Source organism: Piliocolobus tephrosceles, chromosome 2 (assembly GCF_002776525.5).
Source record: "Piliocolobus tephrosceles isolate RC106 chromosome 2, ASM277652v3, whole genome shotgun sequence".
NCBI classification, from domain to species: domain Eukaryota; kingdom Metazoa; phylum Chordata; class Mammalia; order Primates; family Cercopithecidae; genus Piliocolobus; species Piliocolobus tephrosceles.
In genome coordinates, this window is record NC_045435.1 from 175622515 (window position 1) to 175648629 (window position 26115).

The 26115-nt window shown below is 38.2% G+C and overlaps 1 protein-coding gene across 2 annotated transcripts; it reads right to left on the bottom strand.

Annotated features, from left to right (window-relative positions):
• Nucleotides 1-699: 699 nt before the first annotated feature.
• Nucleotides 700-25846, bottom strand: MFSD1 (major facilitator superfamily domain containing 1). 2 transcript variants are annotated; one of them, XM_031935272.1, is made up of 17 exons: nucleotides 25464-25587; nucleotides 25168-25309; nucleotides 23628-23680; nucleotides 22484-22596; nucleotides 20875-20917; nucleotides 20494-20561; nucleotides 18681-18789; nucleotides 13511-13613; nucleotides 10511-10609; nucleotides 9949-10060; nucleotides 8645-8701; nucleotides 8158-8314; nucleotides 6776-6873; nucleotides 6114-6226; nucleotides 4272-4319; nucleotides 3001-3058; nucleotides 708-1436 (listed from the first exon to the last, which is right to left on the bottom strand). In XM_031935272.1, exons 4-17 carry the CDS (start codon nucleotides 22591-22593, stop codon nucleotides 1433-1435), a joined length of 1179 nt encoding a protein of 392 aa, XP_031791132.1. In that variant the 5' UTR covers nucleotides 22594-22596; nucleotides 23628-23680; nucleotides 25168-25309; nucleotides 25464-25587; the 3' UTR covers nucleotides 708-1432. The 2 variants fall into 2 exon arrangements, with proteins under 2 accessions (XP_023079109.1, XP_031791132.1); XM_023223341.3 differs by lacking the exon at nucleotides 25168-25309 and having other exon boundaries at nucleotides 700-1436; nucleotides 25464-25846.
• Between the last annotated feature and the right edge of the window lie 269 nt (nucleotides 25847-26115).

Below are 26115 nucleotides of genomic sequence, written 5' to 3' on the forward strand. Positions count from 1 at the left end.
GAAGCAAGGCACATCTTACATGGTGGTAGGAGAGAGACAGAGCGTGAAGGGGAAGTGCCACACTTTTAAACCATCAACTCTCATGAGAATTCCCTCACTATCATGCGAACAGCATGGGAGAAACTGCCCCCATGATCCAATCACCTCCCACCAGGTCCCTCCCTCAAACACATGGGGATTACAATTCGAGATGAGGATTTGGGTGCGGACACAGAGACAAGCCATATCAACACAATAAACTGTAAGTCAGAAAAACAGATGTAAACAGATGTAAATAAAGCCGCCAAGCTATCTTGCATAAGGAACGTACTTTCAATCTGTTCCCAAACATTTACACTTACAATGTCATGCCATGTACTTTAAACAATATAATCAGCTAAATACATCGGTTTAATATTTTGTCTAAAATATCTGCATTCCTTGACTTTAACAAACAATATGTTAAGGCTGAAAAACATTAAAAAGTATTTAAAGTTTGTCAGAGAAGCTTCATACTCATATTCTATTTAATAGAAAAAAACCACAAATGTTACTTAAAGTTCTACTCTGGAGAAAAAGCTACCCCCATAATCTTTCAATGACTGTAATTGGGCAAGTTCTCTTTATTCTAACTTGGGTTTTCTTCTAGGCAATCTTCTGCATGAATAAAAGTTAAAATCAGTGTTTTTGTATTTTTTAAAATCAAAAGAAGACATCAAGTACTCCATGTGCAGTGTTTTAATTTATCCATGTACATAGGCAATTATCATAATTTGAAGGTCACTTTTTAGTTATTAGACTATAAGAAAAACTGTACAGAAAGTTTATGCTATAAAATTACGTCCCTAATTACGTCGTGCTCAGTAACACAGAAATAAGAAATTGAAAAGGGTCATTGCTCAGCAATCCACATAACTACAGAGTAGAGCGCAAGCTACTGGTCATGATCAGAAAGAGACTTCATAAAAACATCTTCACATATTCCCTAGCATTATGCCCTACCACTAAAAGGAAGGCGTAGGACAATGCCATTGTTTATTTTGTGTAACACAGTCCTTCTACTCCCCTCAAAAGTGTTTTTCCTGCTATAAGATAAAAACAAGGCTGTATCCCTAAGATATATACCTAATGAAGATTATCTCAGCAGAAGCTCTGATGTTTTCCATTTTTCACTGTCCTTCCTGAAGTTCACCTGGATGTTCCACAGCAATTTTCTAACCCTTTCATTGTTGATTAGCCTACTAAAAGTAGAATTCTTCAGCAACACACAATACAAAAGACACAGGCTAAAACAGGCCTCACAAATACACTTTGAAATAGGTATATTTGGATATAAATATAACTTTCCAGTCCACTATTTTTTCTAGTAACTAAACTGTAAATTTTTTAAAATGGAGGTTTTCAAACCAATGATGTGTTAAGCCCATTCTCATGACACATTCATTTAAACTTCTCATCTGCAAAACATAATGCAATAAATTATAAAAAGAGGAAGAAAAAAACATGAAACTCATCTGCCTTATAAAATGAAAACCAAGCATTACAAGACATGTAATAGCATAGATACTAAGCTACACATTTTTTTCTGAATAATTTTTTAACTCTTCTTGATTCTAAAAGTCACAAAAGATCAATGTAGAAAATCTGAAAAATATTCTGCTTTTAATTAATATTCTGAGGTTTCAATTAATATAAGGTTATTTCTAGCAGTATCTTCTCTATTATACATAAGTATTTGGGTTTAAAACAAGCATGTGACAGCATACTTTTTCTTGAATAAAATTAGGATATTATATTTGCATTTTTATCTTTTGTTTACTTAACATACAGCATGTTAAGCATCTATGACATTAAAAATCCTTCTAAAACATGATTTTAACAACATATTACATGGATCTGTCATGATACATTTAACCATTTTCCCTACTCTAAGACATTTATGCTGTTTCCAAACTTTTAACATACTATGACTATCATGAAGATATTCAAAACTCATACTTCTGATTATTTTAAGATGTATTTATTAAAAGTGAATTTAATATGGCCAAAACCACCCCATCTCAAAAAAATAACAGACTATTCTACCAGATGTTAACCTAGTCAAAAGTCACAAAACTTACAATCACATGGTATACATATTCACAAATATTTAAAATCATAAAAACTTCAATGTCTAAAAATATTAGAGATAACAGGAAACAGAATCACTATTATGTTTCAGTATACACTTTTAGAAAAAGAAATAAGTTAACTTAAACACCACACTACATACTTAAATCTCTTCCAAATGAGTCAGTGAACACAGAACCACATATTGGTACCAGAAGATGATGAAAAAATATCAACTACTTAAGAAAAAGAAAATATCTGAGAGAATGGAAGGGTAAGCCCAGTCCAGGACCTCAGGATGATGGACTTTCCTCCAATAAATTACAAGTACTATAGATCGATCGATCAATCGATTGATCTCTCTCTCTCTCTCTGTCTTACAGAAAGCAACTTAAACCCAATTATTTTTTTCCTTCGTTTTAAGCCTTAATATCCACTTTTAAATTTTCTGAAGGAAACAAGAATGTTGTTATAATAGTTCCACACATAATAGTTAGCTCTCAAAACTCAAGAAAGACTAATCTCTTAGAAGTTCAAACCCCAGGCCAGGCGCGGTGGCTCACATCTGTAATCCCAGCACTTTGGGAGGCCAATGTAGGCAGATAGCTTGAGCCCAGGAGTTCTAGACCAGCCTGGGCAACATGGCAAAACCCCATCTCTACTAAAAATACAAAAAATTAGCCAGACATGGTGGCACATACCTGCAGTCCCAGCTACTTGGGAGGCTGAGATGGGAGGATTGCCTGAGCCTAGGAAGTTGAGGCTTCAGTGAACTGTGATAATGCCACTACACTCCAGCCTGGACAACAGGCGTGAGAATCAAAAAAAACTTCAAAACCCAAACCTTGAAATGAAATGCTTATATTTAAGATTTCAAAAATAAAGACAACTTTTCACCCTTTTAACACTTACTCAGTATGGGAAAATTTTATTTCTTCCCTTTGTCTTGCAGAATAATTGAGGTTCCCACCTAAAATACAAATAAACAGAATCTTTTCCATGTATGTATTATAAGTAAATTTCAACCATACACACATACATGCAACCATTTGCATAGATACACTGTATTTTAAGTAACAGAAAAAGTTATCGACAATGAAAAAGAAATGGTTTATCTACTAGAACCTTCCCAAAGGGAAAAAATGAAATTCTTGTGTGATATAAATAATCACCCCTTAATTTAAGCACTTTTTTTGAGTTTGGACTTATGTATTGCTTCAGGTGTTGTTAATAAGGACATTGTATTAATATTCAATAACAGTGAAAATTAAGAGAAATTAAAGGAAATGAACAGGTGTGGTGGCTCACGCCTGTAAATCCCAGGCTGAGGCAGGAGGATTGCTTGAGCTCAGGAGTTTGAAACCAGCCTGGGGAACATAGAGGGACCCCATATCTACAAAAAATTTAAAAGTAACTGGGTGTGGTGGCACACACCTATAGTCCCAGCTATTTGGGAGGCAAAAGTGGGAGGATCACTTGAGCCTGGGAGGTTGAGGCTGCAGTGAGCTGTGATCATACCACTGCACTCCAGCCTGGGTGACAGAGTGAGGTTCTATCAAAAAAAACGAAAGAAAAGAAAAAAAAATGTTTTAAAAAAAGGAAATGACCTAAAATTATTTACACAGCATGTATATTATATTCTACTAAACATATAATACTCTTTAGGAGCAAGCAGTTAGAAAAATTACTAAGGACAGCATCAAAATCTTATAAAGAACAACAACAACAAAATGCACTAATACATACAGTATGAATTAGCAAAACAAAAAAAAAATCTGCAATTTCTAATTCTAAACCAAACATCTTGAACCTTAAAATGTAAATTATAGCTATAAATTTGCTTATTCTGATTTTTTTTAATGTAAGACAATAACACAGAGGGGCTTTAGGTTCCTTTTTAAATGTTATATTTCTTTATGTTAATATAAAAATAACATCTAAGATTTTATATTATAAGAAACCGATCTGGCTAGAAAATTAACAAAATGACAGCAATTTTAATACATATGAAGGCCCAGAAAACATAGTTATATATTATATAATCAAATGTGTTTCCATCATTATAAACAGAAAGTCACTACTGCATGAACTAAAGCACTGGCCCCCAAAGAGGCAGACAACCCAGAGACCCCACAAGATGATCCACTGCAGTTTAAGAAGCAAATATCAGATCTTCTACTTACCCTGGGCACGATTCACCAAATAGAGTAAGACCACAGATAAAAGTGACACTAGGAGCGAAAAAACATGGGGCCCTTAAAATAAGTATTTCTTCTCAATGATTCCTATGTAATCAAAATCACAAAGTAAAGCTTAGACACAACCAAACCTTTATCAATTGGTATTTAAAATAAAAATATTATTCCCATTATTTTATTTTCCAAAAGCACAAAAAACAAGTTACACACCATTTTCTCCAAGGGCTACTCAGCCCAGGAGTGGCAGGGCCAGAAACAAGGAAGTTGAGGACTCTACAAAAAAGGGAGCCGATCCAGCCACAGCCCAGCCCTGCCCCTCTTTCCTCTCCCTTTCTCAGTGCTGATTCTTTCATGGACTTACCAAAAACTCCTGCCAGCCCCTCATTGCTTATCATTTTAGAGGAAGCCAAAAAGTAGTCTTTTGGGGGCTTTCGGTCTGAAAACGCCAGGTCCATTTTACAAATTTTAAGTAACCAAACATTAAAATGTGATCATTAGACTCCCAGAAGCCCATAGCCAATCAAGACCTCAAAATTCAAGTTTTCCCTTGGCTTTTTCCCTTAATAAGTGAAGAACACTGTTTAATTTACTTTACAATAATACGGCAGGCCTATTATTTTATTATTTTGGCTCATGCCTGTAATCCCAAAGGCAGGAGGAGCACTTGAGGCCAGGAGTTCAAGTCCAGTCTGGGCAACGCAGTGAGACAGCATCTTCACAGAAAATTTAAAAACTAGCCAAGCATGGTGGTGCACACCTGTAGTCTTAGCTAGTATGGAGGCTGAGGTGGGAGGATCACTTGAACCCCGCAGTTCAAAGTTACAGTGAGCTGTGATTGCTCCACTGCATTCCAGTCTGGACCACAGGGACAAATCCTGTCTCTAAAAAAGTAATGATAATAAAATAAAATAACAGAAAAACATAATCAAATGGCACAGTGTTTGCTTTGAGACCTGAATACGTGTTGAACTGTGGACTGACATTTAACCATATGCTGCCGCATCAAAAATAGACAAAAAACATTTTATGACCTAATGTTTGAAATTCTTATATGACTCACTTTTTTAAACATTTATTTTTAAAACTTGATGTCCTTGTTTCTAAAACAAGCACATTTATTTATGAGATAACAAAATGCACTCAAGGCAACTCATAAGCAATTATCTGCAAATACCACACTTCAGGTATGGATAGTCTTTACTCCCTGTAAATAAAAACAAAGTTTGATAAAATCATCACTGTGGTTTGTCATTTTAAGCACAATATTGAAGTATAAAAAGACATCTTGATGTGTTAAGGAGAATTTTCTTTTCAGATAAACACAATTTACATGTATCCTAAAGATTATCTATGGAGAAACGCTAATTTATTTTTATATTTCTTTCAAGTTTCCTAATGCTTCATATTTCAAACCAATGAAATTACAGGTAAAAACTAAATTACGGAGTAAAAATAAAAGTCACTTAAAACTGCCTAATGAATAACCATGAGCACTCACACCTAAATCACACCAATGTTTCCACATAGTCACACTAGGGATATACTCAGGACTCTTCAAATTGTTCCACTTAAGTGGGAAAATGTTTTGTTTTTTTTTAAAACTGTAAATAGTTAAAAGAGAATATGAAACCAACTCCATCACTGCCTTTCAGGATAGGAATCTCCTGAAAAATGCCTGTGAATCTTCAGAGGGCTAGAAAGTCACCAGCTATGAAATTCTAACACACAGGCGAGAATTAGGCAAATCTGGGAGATATGCCTAAGTAAAAATAAGAACATTCTGTTATGTAGTAAAAGAAACAAAACGTTGTCACACAGAATACTCACAAGAAACACAGGCAATGAAGAACACTTCTAAAAACAAATACCCGCGAGAATCCAGTATCATACCAGCAATGATGGAAATGATGGCCAACCCAAGATTCTGAATGGACTGCATGCTACAATGGAAAAATATAAAGACACATTGCATTTTCAAAAGGCTTCACACATAGGCTAACACTTCACTATAAATATTAGTATCTGTCAACCATATACTGTTTGTGTTCAGAGATGTTTTCCACCAGGGATGACTTGATTAGATTTTGGATTGGTTTTTTTCCACTACTAGACTGCTTAAAGGTAAGGGAGCTTGCCTCATTAAGTACAATGTAGATTCAACACCTCTGTGCTGAATGAAAGAAGGACCATGTGAATACCAACCACAGGTGCGGTTTCCCTCTTTTGCCTTTCTGTGCCAGGGACTGGACTCAGCTTCTCACTAAGAAGCCTCACATAAACAGGCAGGGAGATCGTAATGTCAGGAAGGACCTCTTCTGGGTTAGCTTACTCCAGCCCTCTTGCTGGAGGGTCTTTTGTGGCCACAACAGTATCTTAAATAGATTTACTGACTTTTCCAGTTATCTCTAGATTCAGATCTGGAGTTTTATATGACAATTAAATTGACACAGCAAAGAGACACATACACGATCCACAATGTAAACACTTACAAGCCATATGCAGTTCCCAGCTGATGTTCAGGAACTACAAATGCCACCATTGGCCACAATGCACAGGCAAGCAATGAATAGGAGAGTCCCAGAAGACACTATAGAAAGCAACGCAGAAAAAAGTCATGGTCTTACATTAACCAAAAGGTGATCTTCTTTTAATACAGATTAGCAAAAGTGACAGAGTAGTTAACATATAAATACTCAAGCAAATTTTGTTGTGATTAAGCTAAAATTCAAATTCAAAATATACAAAAAAGTCTCTGCCCTAAGAGTATCCCTCTAGTGACAAGATACACGCTGTCTTAACCACTTTCATTTGTCATCATATTATATGCATATATAACTGGCTGGGGCCCAAGATGCAGTCAAGGACCAAGTAAGAAAATAAAGGTAATTTTTAAAAAGTTTTTACCAATGTTTCAGGCAAGCTAATTTTCCAGTATTTATTAGGAGTTACAGATTAGGCAATCAAGGCAATATTATGCCAACAGTCCATCATCCTGCCTCTGAGTCACCAATACCCAGTAATCACCAACAATGCTTGGTAAACCTCACCTTATGCTGATTATTTCTTCCATTAAAAAAGAAATATTGTGATTTAAACTTAAATAAGTATCACTTACACCTATCAGATTGGCAAAGATTAAAACAATGACAATGCCCAATACTAGAAAGAATACTAAAAAAGTCACATTTGTGTATTACTAAAGTTATAAATGGGTAGAAAGTTATTGGAGAAAGTTTCACAATCTCTACCAAGATGTTAAATATGCAAACCCCCTGCTGTAGCATCTCTACTTCTAGTAGTCTGTACTGTATCTGTTGAACACTTCTACAGAATTCCCACCCACTGCACATATATTTATGTTCCAGATATTCCTTTATTAACAGGTAGGAAACACAGCACTAGAGCCTCGGGTCTTAAAAATGACATTTTGAGGAACAATAACAAAAACTTGAATTCATTACCATTTTTAACCTACTAAGCAAGTCAAAGAAAAAGAAGAGTTACTGGTCCAACAGATTTTTGGTTTTTTGCCATCTATGATGGAATGCCTTCTTTTAAGTCACTTATTTTAGAAAAACAAATGGGACTAATAAGCATTCTGGCTTTTATAAGGCTACTTTATTTCAAATTCTCTTTCAGCACTGAAGTTAACTGGTTAAATAAACCAAATGAAATTAAAAGACACTTTATATGTTAATAATTCATAATTATACTTTAAAAAATAATTATTTTGTAGGAATTGGCATCAAGTCGTCATTTCCCCACTATCATAGGCCTTGTCATCTGAATTTGCTGAGCGTGCCTACTTAGATGAACATGACAGACTCCTTGCTGAAGCCCTGACCCCACCACATGCTAACACAGACGTTACCATAGCAATCCAAGGATTCCACATCGTAAAGGCCAGCATCATGTGGGACACAAGAGTGGCTGCTACTGCGCAAAGAACCCAGATGATGTTCTTCCCTGTTTTATCCACCAGGAGCCCAAATACTGGGGACATGGGAGCTGATATGACATATACAACACTGCCCAGAGAACACATAAGACATTTCATGAAATGCAACACAGCCAAACATCAGTTTCAAGAAAGTCCTGAAAATATCAGGCAAAGCAAATCCTAACTTATTTAACATTCTTACAAAATGCTCATCAAAAATTATAAAAAGCAGTCCAAGATTTCTTTGGTTTTCCACTAATGTAAACATGGCCACTCAGGATTCAAGTCCCAATGTAGTCCCAGTTTCACACTTAAAAAATGTGAGGTCACATACATCTTTTTTGCTTCTTATAACATTTGGTTATAAAGACCCACACTTCACATGCAATAGGCACTTACAAAATTAATTTTAAAATACCTGTTAATTGCACTTGCTGCCTGGGAAGAAAATCCAAATTTCTCTGTAAAGAAAACTCTAAAATTAAAAAGACAGAGAAATTAGCACATTAGAGAGAAATACTCTGTTTTCAAAAAATAAAGAGTTGAATAAAAGTAACTCAAGTTTAATTAGCTTTTTTCTTGATATTATTTTCCCACCTTATTTATATTTGCCTTCAGGCAATCTGCTAAACTTCAGTATTTACATTAATGTTTACCGACTAAATAAAATATGATGCTTGTTTTTTTCCTTCTCTGATATGCAGCAAGCAATACACACACATTTTCAGAAAACCAAATATACTACTGCTTAAAAGCAGTACTGAATGGATTCTCTGCTAAATAATAAATAGGGTTCTTGTCTCAAATTATTTAAAAGGACAGCCTGACCTTAAAGGGTACAAACCATACACTTGCACAAACATACTCACATTGCTCTGCTTAAGCAGATGCCAATGCAAAAGGAGAGAGTAGAAGATAAAGCAAAGAAGAATTTGCTTTGGACCCAGAATTTAAGTCTGGCAGAATTACAGCCCTAATAAATGGAGATGTTCCCAGTCACAGTACACCAATAAACAGTCTCCATTCTCAGTAAGAGCCTTTTAACCAAGGAATAAAGAGGGAATAAAAAAGAATACTAGTCTAAAATCAACTATTAAAACAAATCAATATTATGAATCAAAAATTATTAAGTATTAAAATGGTTTGGCTGTGTCCCCATCCAAAGCTCATCTTGAATTGTAATCCCCATAATCCCCAGGTGTCATGGAAGGGATCCTGTGGGAAGTAACTGAATCATGGTGGTGGTTCCCCCAAGCTGTTCTCGTGATGGTGAGTTCTCACGAGACTTCATGATTTTATAAGCATCTGGCATTTCCCCTGCTGGCACTGATTCCTCTCTCCTGCCACCATGTGAAGAAGGACGTGTTTGCTTCCCTTTCCGCCATGGTTATAAGTTTCCTGAGGCCTGCCCAGCTCTATGGAACTGTGAGTCAATTAAACCTCTTTCCTTTATAAATTACCCAATCTCAGGCAGTTTTTTATTAGCAGCAGAACAGCGGAGTAATACAGGTATTTCTTCAAAAGAATAATAAAAGTATAAAACCAATACTAAACCTTAAGCTAAAAGAAAACATATGTATATCCCAGGATCTAAAGTAATTCCTATGAAAATATAAACTATAACCAGAGAAGCAAGATTTACTGCTTTAACAACTACATTTATGTGATTGAACTCTCATGATAATTTAGACAAGAAATAATGGAAACATAGAGAATACTCACTTCCCAAGTCCAATAAAAGGGAACACAGCGACATAATAGCAGACACAGATGATAAATATGAGCCACAGGGGTAAGGAGAAGTCCTTTACATCAGTTAATTTAATAACTTCACCTTAGAGAAGAAAGGGAAGACACTATCAGCATAATTTTGCATACCTAAGGAGCTTTTATCTATAGTCAAGATTATTTTTTAAAATCCTGTAGTTAATCTTTGCAATTCAGTTTAAAAAAAAATCTTTCCATTTCTGGGAAGACTTACAAAAACATAAGAAAAAGCAAAACCTAAGACTGGCATCTACCTTCCCTGCTGCCTTCCAAGAACAATAACCATTTTGCAAATACACAAAGTACAATCGAGAACGTAAATTCTGCCAAAAGATTTAAGGGGAAAAGAAAATATATCTAAAAATGTAGAAAAGTGGAAATCAATTTGGAAATAAAAAATAAAAATCATGTCTTAAACTCCACCTGGTTTTACAACACTTCATTAGGAACTTATTTCATTGCAAAATCTCACAAAGGCCATAATTCCCCAAAGTCCCATTCTTTCATTTAGACTTACCTGTTTTTCCTTGTTCTTTGTGAAGGATTCTCTCTGCTCTCTGATCCAAGTAGGCAAGAGCCAAGGCACAGATTAGTGAAAGAATACACGTTATACCCCCTAAATTTAAAAAAAAAACAAAACCAGACTTTGAAAAGAGAACCAAACAGAAGGTTCCTAAAGGGAAGTATGTTACATAAACAGCAGAAAATAGCAACTGAAAGGGATGTCACATAAAGACATGAGAAAAATCCGCAATTACTAAATCAGGACAAAAGAGGAAGAATACATTTAAATACTCAGCAAACAGTAGTAGCTTTTACTGCATTATTTCACAGTCCAAAGGTAAAGATAAGAAGGAAAAGACTAGAAAAAACTAGTCTAGTCCTGTAATGCAGAATACAGACTGAAGAAAACTGATGAGCAGCTACTGAATTAGTCCTCATTTCTTCATTCAGTCTAAGCACCAATTGTCAGTGGACACCAGGGGAAAAAATGAAGAAGCCAAGTTAGGCTCTGTAACTATCTCTCTTTCTTCCGATGCTTTCCCAGAGTCCACGGCCTTCGCTCCTGCCCTCTGGCAGCCCAAGTGCCCCATCCTCCCAAAGCGCAGTACTCTCAAGCTCTTTCCTGTGAGATCAGCATTTCTCTCTAATACCAATCTCATATCACTATAGAAAATCAGGATAAAGAGTGAATAATGATGCACTTCTCAGGAAGAATTTCCAAAAGCAGCTTAATAAAATAAATGAATCTTTAATTGGCTGCCCTACTATAGCCTGGTTGAAAATTCGCTGAAGTCAGCATCAGTAGACATGAGCTCTAACGAGCTGAATCACCTTGGACATGGAACATAAGCTCTCTTGGATCCAATTTCCCCAGTTTTAAATAAGAGGATTTGACTTGATGATGGCACAGGTCTTTTCTGGCTCTAAACGTCTTACTCTAAAATTCCCCATTGTGGAGGAAATTAGATGGAATACTAAGAAACATTTAAGAGTAAAAAGGAGGTTTTAAGTAAGGCAAAGGATTTGAGAGAAAGAGTTTGAAAGAATCTTTAAATATGCTTGCCTGTTTAGGATTACCACTCCACTGCCTTCTTTTTACCAGGCTATATGGATCAAGGAATTATAAGGAATAAAACACAGAAAGACAAATACTATTCATATGTGGAATGAATATATATATATATATATAATATTATATTATATTATTCAAAAGAGAATAGGAGAGAGGAGGACAGGGAGAGATTAATCAAGGGGTACAAAGTTACAATTAGGAGGAGTAAATTCTGGTGTTCTATTGCACAGTAGGGTGACTATGGTTAACTGTAAGGGATTATACATTACAAAGTAGCTAGAAGAGAGGGTTTTGAGTGTAGTCACTACAAAAAAGTGATAGATGCATGAGGTGATGGATATGCTATATACTCCGATTTGATTGTTATACAATGTATCTGTGTATGGAAACATCAAATTATACCCATAAATATGTATAATTATGTGTCCATTTAAAAATCAGGGAAAAAGGGAATAAAAGATGTGCACATCTTGGGCACAGAACTTTCACCCTATCATCACACAGGTCTCTCTAGAGCCCTGCAAACAGCCCAATGCACACCATGGGGTTCAATTAGACAAACTGCCTGCCCAGAGAAAAAGCAAAAGTGATAAACCTAGAAAGCCTCATGTCCTTCCCAGTGACCCACAGAGCAACTAGCACCACAGAGCCTTGGCCAAGAGAACTTAGGGACAGTAGTGACCTATACAGTCTTGTTGAAATAATTGTAATTTTACAGAAAAGAAAACTGAGACACAGAACGTTAACTTCCTTGTCCAAGATGACAGAACTAGTTAGAGCTAGCATTAGAGCCCAGGGCTCCTGACTCCCAACTTAGTCGTTTTTCAACCATATCGTATCACATCAGACTTCCAAAAAATCTAAGCTCTCCAGGCACACTGACTGAAAAGGTCAGTATTTGATTAAAAGAAAACAATTCTCCCCTGTGCTATGGACATTTTTTCGGTTTGGTTGGTTTTTTGCTTGTTTGTTTGTTTTTGTTTTTGTTTTTTTTAAGACAGAGTTTCGCTCTTGTTGCCCAGGCTGGAGTGCAATGGCGTGATCCCAGCTCACCCCAACCTCTGCCTTCTGGGTTGAAGCAATTCTCCTGACTCAGCCTCTCGAGTAGCTGGGATTACAGGCATGCACCACCATGCCCGGCTAATTTTTGTATTTTTAGTAGAGACAGGATTTCTCCGTGTTCATCAAGCTGGTCTCGAACTCCCAACCTCAGGTGATCTGCCCACCTTGGCCTCCCAAAGTGCTGGGATTATAGGTGTGAGCCACCGCTGCTATAAACTTTTAATTAACATCTTACCTGAACAAATTCTCAGGTTGTTCTCAAAGAGTATTTTACATACATAATCTCTTCATATGTATGAGATGCAAATGACAATATTAAAGTAGGCAACAGGCCGGGAGCGGTGGCTCACGCCTGTAATCCCAGCACTTTCAGAGGCCGAGGTGAGCGGATCCCCTGAGGTCAGGAGTTCGAGACCAGCCTGGCCAACATGGTGAAACTCTGTCTCCACTAAAAATACAAAAATTAGCCAGGCATGATGGCGGGAGCCTGTAATTCCAGCTACTCAGGAGGCTGAGGCAGGAGAACTGCTTGACTCCGGGAGGTGGAGGTTGTAGTGAGCTGAGATCGCGCCACTGCACTCTACCCTGAGCAACAGAGTAAGACTGTTTCAAAAAAAATAAAAATAAAATAAAGTAGACACAAGGAATAAGGCCATCCATTTTAAGAAATTTTAAATCCATTTTTAGAAAGTGGAAATTAATATACAAATGGGGTAAATGAGAGCCTACTTCTAGTTGTGTCAAAGAGTTCATAAGAACCATGGAGATAACACTATAACCAAAGTAGACACAAATTCCAGTGTTCCTGCCTCCCTGCTACAATACTTCCTATGACAAGCTTTCAGGAGAAGGGAGATGTGGGACATGGGATTCACTCACCAATCATAAGTGTGATCCCAAGGGTTGTGTGACCAGCAGAACCTAACAAAGCTTCGATCTTAGAATACAGCCATCCCATGAGGTTCATGTTTACGGTACTTCCCTAAATGAAAAGGGAAAAAAATCAACAGTGTTTTCAATCATATATACCTCTGCTTTATAAAAAAAAAAGGGGGGGGATTTCAGGTGGCTCAGAAATAGGTATAATAGGATCCAAATTAATCAGGAGGTAATTTCCTTAAAAAACACTACAAGAAAAAATTGACAAACCAAGATAAAGCCACAGATAATTACCACAGGAAAAAAAAAGTCAATTTATTAGAAACTGCTAGTATAAAAAAATAACATAGTACATGTAGAACTTCCTACCAGCCAAAGCAAAAGTGAAACATGAGTTATAAAATCCAGTATATCTAAGACAAAAATATGTCAGTAACAGAAAAAGCCCAACTTTTCCTGGCATTGAAATCTGGGGAAAAACATCTTCCTCTGAATGTCCATAAAGAGGACAGTAAAAGTTATAATAGATGATTCTTCATTCATTTATTTGTTCACTGAGCAATTACTGAGCCCCTATTACATGCCAGTCACTGTTTCAGGTATTGGGAATATAATAAAGAATAAAGTGGCCGGCCACAGTGGCTCATGCCTGTAATCCCAGCATTTTGGGAGGCCAAGGCGGGTGGATCACAACGTCAGGAGTTTGAGACTAGCCTGGCCAACATGGTGAAACCCTGTCTCTACTAAAAATACAAAAATTAGCCGGGCATGGTGACGGGGCACCTGTAATCCCAGCTACTCAGGAGGCTGAGGCAGGAGAATTGCTTGAACCCAGGTGGCAGAGGTTGCAGTGAGTCGGTATCACATCATTGCACTCTAGCCTGGGCAACAGAGCAAGACTCCGTCTGAAAAAAAAAAAAAAAAAAAAAAAAGAAAAAGAAAAAAAAAAAAAATCCAACTTATTTTGGTAAAAAAAAAAAAAAAAGGTAAAATATCTAGTATATTAAATATTGGCAAGTACTTTTAAAAAATAAGAAAAAAATAAAGCTGGAAAGGCGAATATAAAATTGGGAGTGGAGGTCTCCCAACTGAAAGTGACTTTGGAGTGTAAACTTGCAGGAAACGAACTGTGGGGATACCTGAGGGATGAGCACTCCAGGAAGAAGGAAGAGCCACTGCACAGGCCCCAAGAGGAGCTTGCCTGGAGAGTTCAAGGAATGGCAAGGAGAGCAGAGGCTGGAACAGTGCAAACAGAGAAGGGAGAGGATGAGATGAGTTCCCAGTGAGGAAACAGTGGGAAGGGGAGTTACAGGAGGACTTTCAGTTTTTATCCTGTGTGAGATGGGAAGCCACTGGGGTTTGAGTAGAGAAGTGGCATGATACTTTGACAGACTCATACTGGTAGACTCACCCTACATTCAGAACAGACCACAAGGCAAAAGCAAAGGCACCAGTTAGGGAGCTATAGCAATAATCCAGAACAGAGATGATTGGGCCTAGCCCTAGGTGGTCAGCAGTGGGCACAGTGGGAAGTGGTCAGAGCATAGATGTATTTGCATATAAATTACCCTGAGTTTCTAGAAGGGAATCTCAGGGGCTTAGAGGCACTTTAGGGATTATGAGAGTGGTAGGGAGATCTTGAGGTGAAATGAGCCAGATCTCGGGTAGCCACCTCAGTTTCAGCCAATGCTGCTCAACTTTTATCTGATTTATGTATTTAGGGTCCCTGTAAGATGATTTTATGATCAAAACGGCCAAGAGCTATTCCATTATAGGGCTGCTGGGGGTGACATAGATTCCGTCTTTTTTGTGCTTCTCTTGTTCCCTGTGCAGCCTCCAGAATGACCACAGAGGTCCTGAGTTTACCTCTCCATGAGTTTTCTATTGCCTGAGCTTTTTAGTTTGATTGCATTTAGACACCTGAACTATTAGTATATACTATATACCTTCAATGGACTTCTCATTTTTCTTATTATTCATATCTTAGCTCGGGATTAGATATCCAGCACCCTTCCAATTCTCCTTCACTATTGTTACTTGAAAACTCATTATTTCAAGAAACATTTATTGGGCACTTGCTAAGCCAGGTCATGTTATTTTATTTAATAGATATTTTAAATAGTTAACAGAGATTTTAAATAGTAATTTAATAGGTATTTTGGAATGAAAGGATTATTAACGCAACATCCTGTCTTTGAGGAATTTATATATACATACATATACATATATATATATTTGTATATATTTGTTCTTGTTTTTTGTTTTTTTTTTTTTTTTTTTTTGGTGAGATGGAGTCTCACTCTGTCGCCCAGGCTGGAGTGCAGCAGTATGATCTCGGCTCACTGCAAGCTCTGCCTCCCGGGTTCGTGCCATTCTCCTGCCTCAGCCTCCCGGTAGCTGGGACTACAGGCGCCAAGCACCTGCCACCACGCCGGCTAATTTTTTTTTGTAGTTTTAGTAGAGACGGGGTTTCACAGTGTTAGCCAGGATGGTCTCGATCTCCTGACCTCGTGATCCGCCCGCCTCAGCCTCCCAAAGTGTTGGGATTACAGGCATGAGCTACCGCGCCCAGCCAGGAATTTACATTTTTGATGGTATTAGAGAAAGCTTCCGGTAGGTCTCTGTTTACCTTGTTGTTCATTTGAGTAACACCATTAGCTAGTATTTTATAAGAAACAGCCATGTGAAATTTGCTACTGTATTTGCTATGAGAATATTGTTGAAGGCATGTCCATTTCTCAGTCTTCAATAGTGTCTGGCCTATCAATAGCATTTCACGCAGTTGACATCCTCTCCACCTTGATTTCTTTTCTTGGGTTTTGGGATACCACAGCCTGTAGTTTCCCCCTTGCCTTTCCACCCATCCCAGTGGAGCCCTTTTGTTGGCTCCATCTCGATCTTCTCAACCTGCAAATGTGGGAAGTGCCCCAGGGCTTGGTAACTGACATCATCTCTTTTCTTTCAACACCCACACTCTCGGTGATCTTACTTACCAAGTTTTGCAATTTTAAGTAGCATTTTCCTTGCTCTTGAACTTATATCACTTGTCCAGATTTTTCCCCTGAGTTCTACACCCATATATGCAACTGCCTACTCAACATTTCCACTTGGACGAATGGCAGGCACATCTAACCCAACATGCCCAAAACCCAGTTGCCTTTAACTGAAGATGTGAAAACTACAGCAGGAGCTGGTTTGGGGGATGGTGCGCAGAGTATCAAGTGCTAGGTTACAGGGCTTACAGTTGCTTAGGCAAAACTGTGCTGCCATCCTGAGTGCCTCCGTTGTTTTCCCCCACACTCTACATATTTTCCATTAGCAATCCTATCAGCTCTATCATCAAAAGAATATATACGTAGAGAAAGAGAGAAACTTAGAGCTCCTCAGAATGCAGCTTAGTGAATTATAGCTAACTTAAAATGACACAGAAAAGAACCTGATGTTCTAGTAACCAAAATGAAGCCAGTTGAAAGTCTTGCTCAACTGATTTCACTTCCTTCTTTAAAAAGTTGTTGGACAACTAGGTTCACAAACTGCCACAAACATATCTTGACTTGCACAAGACTCGTAGTGAAGCTTTGGGAATATCCTTACAGGTAAAATTTAGAAAACTTGGAAAACCACAAGATTTACCAAAAAACTACAAATTCAAATATTTAGCTGTTTCCTATCAAAGTGATAAAGTAATTTTTTAAAAGTAATTAATAGCCTGTACTATCAATGCTACAATAAAAGGGATCCTCTCATATCCCACAGATGGGGATGTAAATGTCTCTGAAATGATAATGTGGAAATATCTCTCAACAGTCCTCAGATGACCTAACAAATACTCTGACTTAATAATTCCATTCCTAGCCACTTAGCCTAAGGAGACTAAAAGAGATGCATAGAACTTTCACAGCGAGAGTGTTAGACTATAGCACTATAATAGTGAAAAATCAGAAAGAACCTACATGTATAAAAATACAGAAATACTCATATATTATATTAAAATATTTTTATATTGAATTTCTTATTCCCTGAGACTATGTTGTATTTTCACGACACTTATTAAAAGTCAAAGAGTCTGTTCGCCTTGGCAGCACGTATACTAAAAGTCAAAGCTTGAAAACTTGATGTTTAGTGGCAAAAATAAATTTTTTTAATCCTCTATTCATGGGAATGAGGGAAAAAAACCTAATGGGATTTGGGGACTGCCAACACACCTTATAGTCTACATTAATAAAAACATAATGTTGTCTCTACAAAAAATACAAAAATCAGCTGGGCAGGGTGGTGCACATCTGTAGTCCCCACTGCTCTGTAGGCTGAGGTGGGAAAATCACTTAAGCCTGGGAGGTCGAGGCTGCAATGAGCCGAGATAGCACCACTGCACTCTAGCTTGGGCAACAAAGTGAGACCCTGTCTCAATCAAACACACAGACAAACAAAACCCATCATGTTGTTCCCCCTACATAGCCTCTAAGACCAAACCTGAAACACCATGATCATTTCTAGGTTCCAAATACAAACAGGAGTACTGGCTAACTGAGATAAGTTCAGAGAGGCATAAGCACCACAGTAAGGGAGCTGAGATCCACGTCATATGGCTCAGACAACCACAGGAAACGAGCACATATAACCAAGAACTTCAGAGCTATCTACAAATGAGCAAAGCACTGATGCACAGCAGAGGAAGTAAACTTTACCTACAGGCAGCTAAAGTCAGAGCCATCAGTAAAATCTACTTGTAAAAGGAGGTTTCATCGCTATGTGAGGTTATGCTTCATAAAGTTCATTGAAGTAGGTGGGCTGCTTCATCACAGAGCAAGCTTGCAATCCCTGGAAATATTGCAAACAGAACCTGGACAGCCATATGTGGAGAGGTTCTAGCAGGGATGCCAAAAATGGGTAAGAAATTAGACAATAAAACTTACAGGATCCCTCCCTATGCTCAGATTCTTTGAACTAATGAATGTACACAGCCATTTTAGACTGTTTGCTAGGTGAAATAAGGTTAGAAATGCTTTACTCAAGGTAAATGTCATGCTGTGTTCTAGAGAAATCCCTAAAAGTTAATATCTAATTTACCATACACAAATCCATTTCATCCTGTGATTTTTAAAAGATAACTATAAGATTTAATCTTTTGCTTCCCATTTCGCTTCATCAGGCTTTTCATAAAACTTACAATTCTAGCCATGCTAAGTTGAAGTCCAAACACCAGGTTTAATTCTTTGCCTTTAAACCAGCTCACAGCATATGTATTCTGGGCAACTGCTAAGGACTCTCCACCAATCCTAAAAATAGAAGAAGAAAAAAAAAAAAAAAAAACACAGAAGTCACAACTTTAAAGAAATACTATAGTTAACATGGCACTTCTCCTATCAAGAGATGGGGTCTCTGTCCCCTTCCCTTGAATCCAAGTGGGCTTGTGACTACTTCAACTAATAGAATATGGTGGAAATGAGGCAGTGTGATCCCAAGGATCAGTTATAAAAGGTGACATCATCTTTTCACTCTGACCCTCGCACTGGGAGCCCTGAGCCACTACCCCCATGCTGTGAGACGGTAACCCACAAAGAAAGGCCACATGTAAGTGCCCCAGTCAGCAATCCCAGTGTTTGAGGCATCCCAGTCCAGGTGCCAAACATGTGAGTCAATAAGCTTTCAGATGATCTCAGCTCTCACCCTCCCATGAATCTTTCCAGTTGAGGCCCCAGACACTGGAGGCAAAGACAAGCTGTCCTTGCTACACTTTGTCTGAATTCCTGCCCACAAAGTCCGTGAGCATAATGAAATGGTAGTTTTATACTGCTAAGTGTTAGAGTCACATGATATACCGCAATAATAACCATGACAGGCAATAAAAGGAGTCATCTTGGTTACCACATTACCATCGATATTATATAAAACGCAGATGTGGGAAAAGTGGTCCGTGCTTTATGAAAACATAAAAACTCACACTTTTCAGAACAATATGCAAAGCTCTCCATCAATGAATCCCCCCATTCACTTTCCATATTCAACACTCTCCTACTTCCTGGGTTTTAATTTTCCTTCAGTAAGTTTCAATATTTACGATTCTCCTCCAAGCGCCTTCAGTTAGGAGCTTCCCTCCTCCATATCCTTACACCGAGGCCACCTCAGTATTAAGGACTAAGAAAGAGTCTTAAGACAACTAAGAAATAGTCTTATTTCTTGTGACTCTGTCCTAGCCCAAAAATATTTTCCCTCTCTTCTGCTAATCCAAATCCTGTACTTCCATCAAGGCCTACTTCATCTGTAAGGCCATTTCTGACCACGTTTGTGTTTCTGAATCCCTGTCATACCTTTACATACATTCTGCTTCCTTCTCTCTCACTTATGGTACTTCTTGCGGTATGTCATCCATGTCTACATGCTCCTGATACCTGTGCAAAGCTTGAATAAGTTATGCTTTTAAGACTGAGTCAGTTCTGTCATCTGGGTCCCTAAGGGCAGCAAGCCCAAGGCTGGTCTCAGAATAGGCTTACTGAACAGACAATGCAATTCAGGTAGAACAACTGGTCTATAAGAATTCACACAAAATAGTCAGCTTACACATTTTGTGATCATTCAAGCAAAGTTCTTGGACAGGGTTGAAAGGACCCTCACATCACTCGCTAAGAAAGAGTGAAATGTCCATCAGTCACCAACCTAGAAATCGATGGTCTATACTTTTCTAAATGTGTTTCAAATAATAGTCTTTAATACAACAGAACAGGCAAAATGTCTGGGAAAAATATCATTTCGAGAGAACAATTTAATACTCAAACCCCACACAGAGTTGATTAGGACCACTCAAAATTGTTGCATATTTTAAAGAAAAACTATGACAACTAAGAAATATTCTTATGCATATGAAGCTAGGTTTCAAGGATTTGAAGTAATTCCCCAGAAGAGACAATGTTTTTTAAAGATCTTTCATAGATGAACACTAAAACAACAATACATTAGGATACATTAAATTATGCATAACTTACCCAAATACAAATCTTCCAAATTCCATCAGCCAAAACACATTAAATATTCCACCCAGAGCAAAAACAACCTATAATGTAGAAGTTCATGTCAAATCAATGAAAAAGTAAATTCAAGGTATTAAAAAGAAGCAAAAGGAACGTGATAAATCTCAACTTCTACAATGGTTTTAATATTCCTCCTTAATAAATCTGTGAAGTTCAAATATTAATGTTCGTTTATTTCAAGGCTTAAAATAGACTATGGATCATACCACATGGGCATTTATGGGTTCTGCTTAATTAAGCTAGGTATTAATTAAACACATCTTTGCCAACTGAATTAATTAGATAAGAATTTATAAGTCACTGTCAATCATCAATGAATGTTTTGACCTTCCTTACCTGTCCAATGCAAACAAAGCAGCTAAAAATGATTGTGCCCCATCTGCTTGGGAAAGAAAGAATGACAATGAGAATGAAAATGAGAATGAGAAAGAGAAAGAGAAAAAAAATCTTAATTTCTGTTTACATTAGTATTCGTAATCACAAAGTCCTTTAGTGGTAATTCATTTTGGTTCTCTTTGCCCCCTCTGCATTTCCTCCAAAGAAAGAAAAATAAAGGGCTCATCTCCCTCTGAAGCCAGCAACTCTCAGGCTAAATGCGAATCTACAGAAGTCTAGACTTCTAAGGGGATTCCAGAGGCTTCAGCAATGGCATATATTAGTTTAAATCATTATCATCGCTTAAATAAAGCTAATCAACTAATCTTCAAGAAGTTCCCAGGGTCAAAACTATTTAAAAATGTAAATTCTTTATAAAATTTCCATTAAGGGTTTAGGACTGATTCCAAGGAATTTTACAGTAAGTAATTTTAAGTGGTTATAATTCTTGATAACTAAAACCAATATTTAAAAGGACAAATATCAACCATGTTATACAAGTCTAACATCCCACAATCTGGACATCTAATTAATGTTGCCCTAGAATAACAAAAGGCCAGTATTAGAAGAGTCCTTAAAGGCCATCAGGGTAAACCATACTTCTTAAACTTAACTCTCTCTCAAGATGCTTGTGAAATGGCCATGCCGTGTTCTACTGAATGTTCTCTAGCACTGGAAAACTCACTATGGTCCCAAGACAATTTTTGTCATCTCCTGCCAATCTGACCAAGCAAACTCCTCATATTAAAAGGAATCTGTTCCCCAGAAGCTTCAAGCTAATTCTCTCTCGAGACAAAACAAAATAAATTTAATTCTTCCTTCATATTCTAACTCTTCAAAAATTTGAAAGGTTAGTCCCCAGGTGTAAACTCTTAAAGTTTCTTTAATCTTTATCCACCAGACACGGTTTGAAGACCTTTCATCATCTTGGTCTCTGCCTTCTGAAAATATTCCCAGTCTATATTCCTCTTCAGTTTCACTAACGACATACACACAATAATAAGGATGAACAGCGGCATAGCTTACAGTGTTATTCCTTCCTCAGCATCTAATAGAAGTGGTCACAGAATATTTTATACCCCAAGGAAAGCAGAAACAGAAAATCTCACTGGGGCTGGAAGAAGCACACACTACCTGTGTGCCAGATACCGTACATCCATCTCTCACTTAATCCATAACCACCTTGAGAGGCAGGAATCATCTATATTTTAGCAATGAAAGAGCCGAAGCTCAGGAAGCTGCAAACAGCTCAGAACAGCCAGGAAGATGACCAAGTGGCAACGATGGGATTCAGAACCTGGTTTATCTGATTCCCCAGGGTGAGTATAATTTTCCTATAGATAACTGACAGTTACCTTATACCATCAGCATTTTCTAGTCCTGACCTTAACTGAAATACCAATTTTCAAAAACCAATTCCAGAGATACAAAAATTGTTTTCTAAAAACTCATGCAAATTATCATAGTCAATACAGAACTTTATTCAGTTCTTTCTAGAAATACCTTAATCTAGCTCTGTATTTTTCTAACAATCAGGTAAGATTTACCCATAGTTTCTTTACAAGCTTACCGTATTCCAAATACTCGGTCTATCAAAAAGCCACCAAAGAAACACAAAACTACATTGGGCCAAGAATACCAGGCATACAGCAGCATGAATTTCGTGGTATTCACTTGCATATCCTATATGAAAAGAAAACAAAACCATTTTTTCTGAAACAGTTAAGTTTAGCAACTAACAAATCAAAATATGACAATCTAAAGTGGAAAGCAGTTACATTCTCCTTTCTGTAAAGGGCAAGTTTTTTTTTTAACCATTTGTAAGTCTCACTAACTTCCTTGGGAATCTCATGAAAGCTATGGCCCCTGACCCAGAAAAACAGTCACACCTGGGAATCCTGGGAACTTCTTGAGTTCACATGCCATTTCAGGGGCTTCCTGGATTCCAGGATCAGACACACTGCTACAGGGGCCACTTCTGTCTATGTCTTCTATATACTACCTGCATTGGGACTCCGCCCACATATACAAGGATAATCTCAGCCTATCCCTACCTACCCTACCCTCTCTATCCCCTCAAGCATGCTCCTCCTACTTCCTTTCTCTTTCATTCTAGAATGAAAAGGGCCAACCTATGCATTTTCCCTGTGCAAAGGTTTAAAAGAACCTACAAAGAAAAGAGACTATCTAAATACCCAAAAAACTATAAATATCAAGTATGTTTTTACAATACAAAACTAGACTAAAAATCCTGACATGGACAATCCTCTGCAATCAGTATCCACATTTAAAAAACAAAATAACAACTAAAACCTATTTAACAAGGCAAAAAGCTATCTTAGCAAATCATTTGTCATTTAGTTGACTAAGCACTGGGAGAGTGAAATGCAAACAAAAACCTGCTCGTATTTTTGACAATACTGTGGAAATACTACATAATTATTTATCTAAGGTCTGAAACAATTTCAAGTCACATATGTGCTATAAATGAATTATTTGTGGTAACTCACTTCAACTGAGTTTCAACAGACATCTATCTGAATAAATGGGCTGGATAAAGTTCAACCCCTTGCAACCTGTGGATCTGGTGACTACAGATGTCAAAACAGATTCAGTGGACACTTCAGATTAGGCCACTTGAGGGTTGCTAATGCCTCCACCGCTACACTTGCTCTAAAGAAAACAAAAGAAACAAAGGTGAAAAATCAACTTACTCGTTTAACTTGAGTCTGAAGGGCAGCAGGATTATCATAGCAAAAATAGCTGCCTAGAAAAGAGCAAATACTTTATAAGTAATAATACTTTCCATATAAAAGTTTCAAGTTGCAGTTACTACTGATATTACAATTTTAAATGGTGATACTATGGGTTGACACTACAGAAATATTTCTGAACCACTTCCTTGTCCACCAGTATTTTCTAAGTTACATCAAATAACTTCCATAAGTTAGTAGTGTTCACACACAGCAAATATTGGGAACCTGAATTAAAAAGTCAACAATCAACAATTAAATGTTTTTCTATTTTACTTTCATCATGCTTCACACATGATGTGAAGCATCTTGTTAACATCTTCATGAAGCATCTATATTTTATTTCCTTATTTACAAACACACGTACACTAAAAACTTTACAAACAACCTCATCAGTTTCCTAATAATGTTAGCTTAAGGACAAAGGAATGGAGTGTAACCATTCTTACAAAACCAATATTTGAAACAAGTTCTCTAATTCTACAAACTACTCCAAATCAAATAATTTAGTGAATACAGGGCTAGGAATGAAAAAAAAAAAATGAAACTGAAAATTCTAAAGGATTAAATTAAATAATGTCTTTGGGGCAATTGGAAAGAGAGAAGTAGGAAGAGATCTGATCATGCACTCAGATTTATTTTAAAGATAAAATAATTGAGATTCCTTGGTAGTCTACAAGATAATGTTTTCTCCATAGCTCTGCTAACTCTACAAGTACATGAGGCTATTGGTTCTAATGACAATAAAAAATTGTCATTAGACAATGACAAATTTAGACAAAGCCCAAAGCATCCTTCATGTCTACTTATATGTTCAGCAGTAGCATAGTTATCCACCATAAGGTTCTTAAACCTGCTGATTACACGGGCTCCAGCTAGCTCCTGAAAAACACATTCATACCAAATTAATATTAGAATATTTGCTTAATAAATTAAAAACCGTAACACAGGAAGGAAAATTTTTTTCTAATTATCAAGAAACTGTTTTCAGAGACATCATCAGATTTCATAAGTGAAACCAACCACTGTCAAGACTACCACACGTGCAGTCCAATATGATTGCTTCACAGTGGCAAAGTGGAAGATTAAGAGAATAATATCCACTCACTGAAGCTATCAGCAAGACACACTCATACATTTTCTCAAAGAGGGTTAAAAATATATAAAAGACTGCCAACGAAATCATTTATGTTTTTTAAACGCTGGACATTGTAAGACTCTGTGTCTAAAAATAATAATAATAATAATAAAGCCGGGTGTGGTAGCGCCCGGTCTGCAGTCCCAGCTACTCGGGAGGCTGAGGCGGGAGGATTGCTTGAGCCCAGGAGGTGGAGGCTACAGTAAGCCACGTTCACAGCACTGCACTCCGGGCTGGGTGACAGAGCAAGCCCTTGTCTCACCTAAAACCAAACAAACAAAAGTCGTTTAGGCTCAGTTAAAGCTTTCTGAATTTCCTCTGACCACGTGTGCCAAGAGAGGAACCTTGAAAATGTGGAGTTACCTTCACATCTATGGCCTCAGGGGCGAGTCGCTAGCCCCTGGGACTTACTGAAGAGCAAAGGAGCGCGACAAAACTTGCCCAGCTCAGTCCCTCGACCTCCACGTTCCGGATGCGGAGTAACTAGCAACATCCACAGGTGTGGCTGGAATCGCAAAGAGGAAAATGAGGAGGCCCAGGCGCTTAAGGCAGAAGCTGCGCTGAGGCCCCGTGGCACCAGTGACCACGATGACCATCTACCTCGAAGAGAAAGTCGGGAACTCCTTAAAGATCATCCCCAACCCACCCGGCCGGCTCACCGAAGCCAAGGAAGCACATCAGTAACAGCACCAAAAGCCGGTGCGCCAGGCGACTGGGGTCGCAGAGGGCCGGCAGGGCCCCGGGGGCGGCGGGGGCACCCCTGTCGGCCTTGTCAGGGCCGCCTGCCAGGAGCGCCCGCGCTTCCTCATCCTCTTCCTCCATTGCGCTCGCAGGAGACGGAGAGAGGAAAGCGGTGACAACCCCAATCCCCCGCAGGAAGCAGCGCCCGCAGAGCACAACCAAGACGGCGGTCACATGACTCCGGGCGTTCACGTGACGTCCCGGCAGGTCACGCAGGGCCACGCCCATGTGAGCGGCCGCGAGCGCTGGGAGCCCGGACCCAGCGAGCGCTGAGAAGGCATGGTGCGGTTCACTTTTCCCTGGGTGATTGTGTTGGTGTGGCTGAGGCCCCGGAGGTGCCCACTTCCAGCTTTCCACCAATTACCGCACTGTCTTTTCGCTTCCTGCCCCGCTGACGCGTACACCTATTTCAGACTAAGCGCAGCTCCGCGGGGAAAAAGTGCGGGCCTCCCTCTCGGCTCCACACCAGACTCCGGAATGGTTCGACCTGCGCTGGGGTCGCCAAGACGCGCGCTGCCCTTCTCCCAGCACTGCCCTTCCCAGCGTCTTTGACCACTCTTAATACCCACA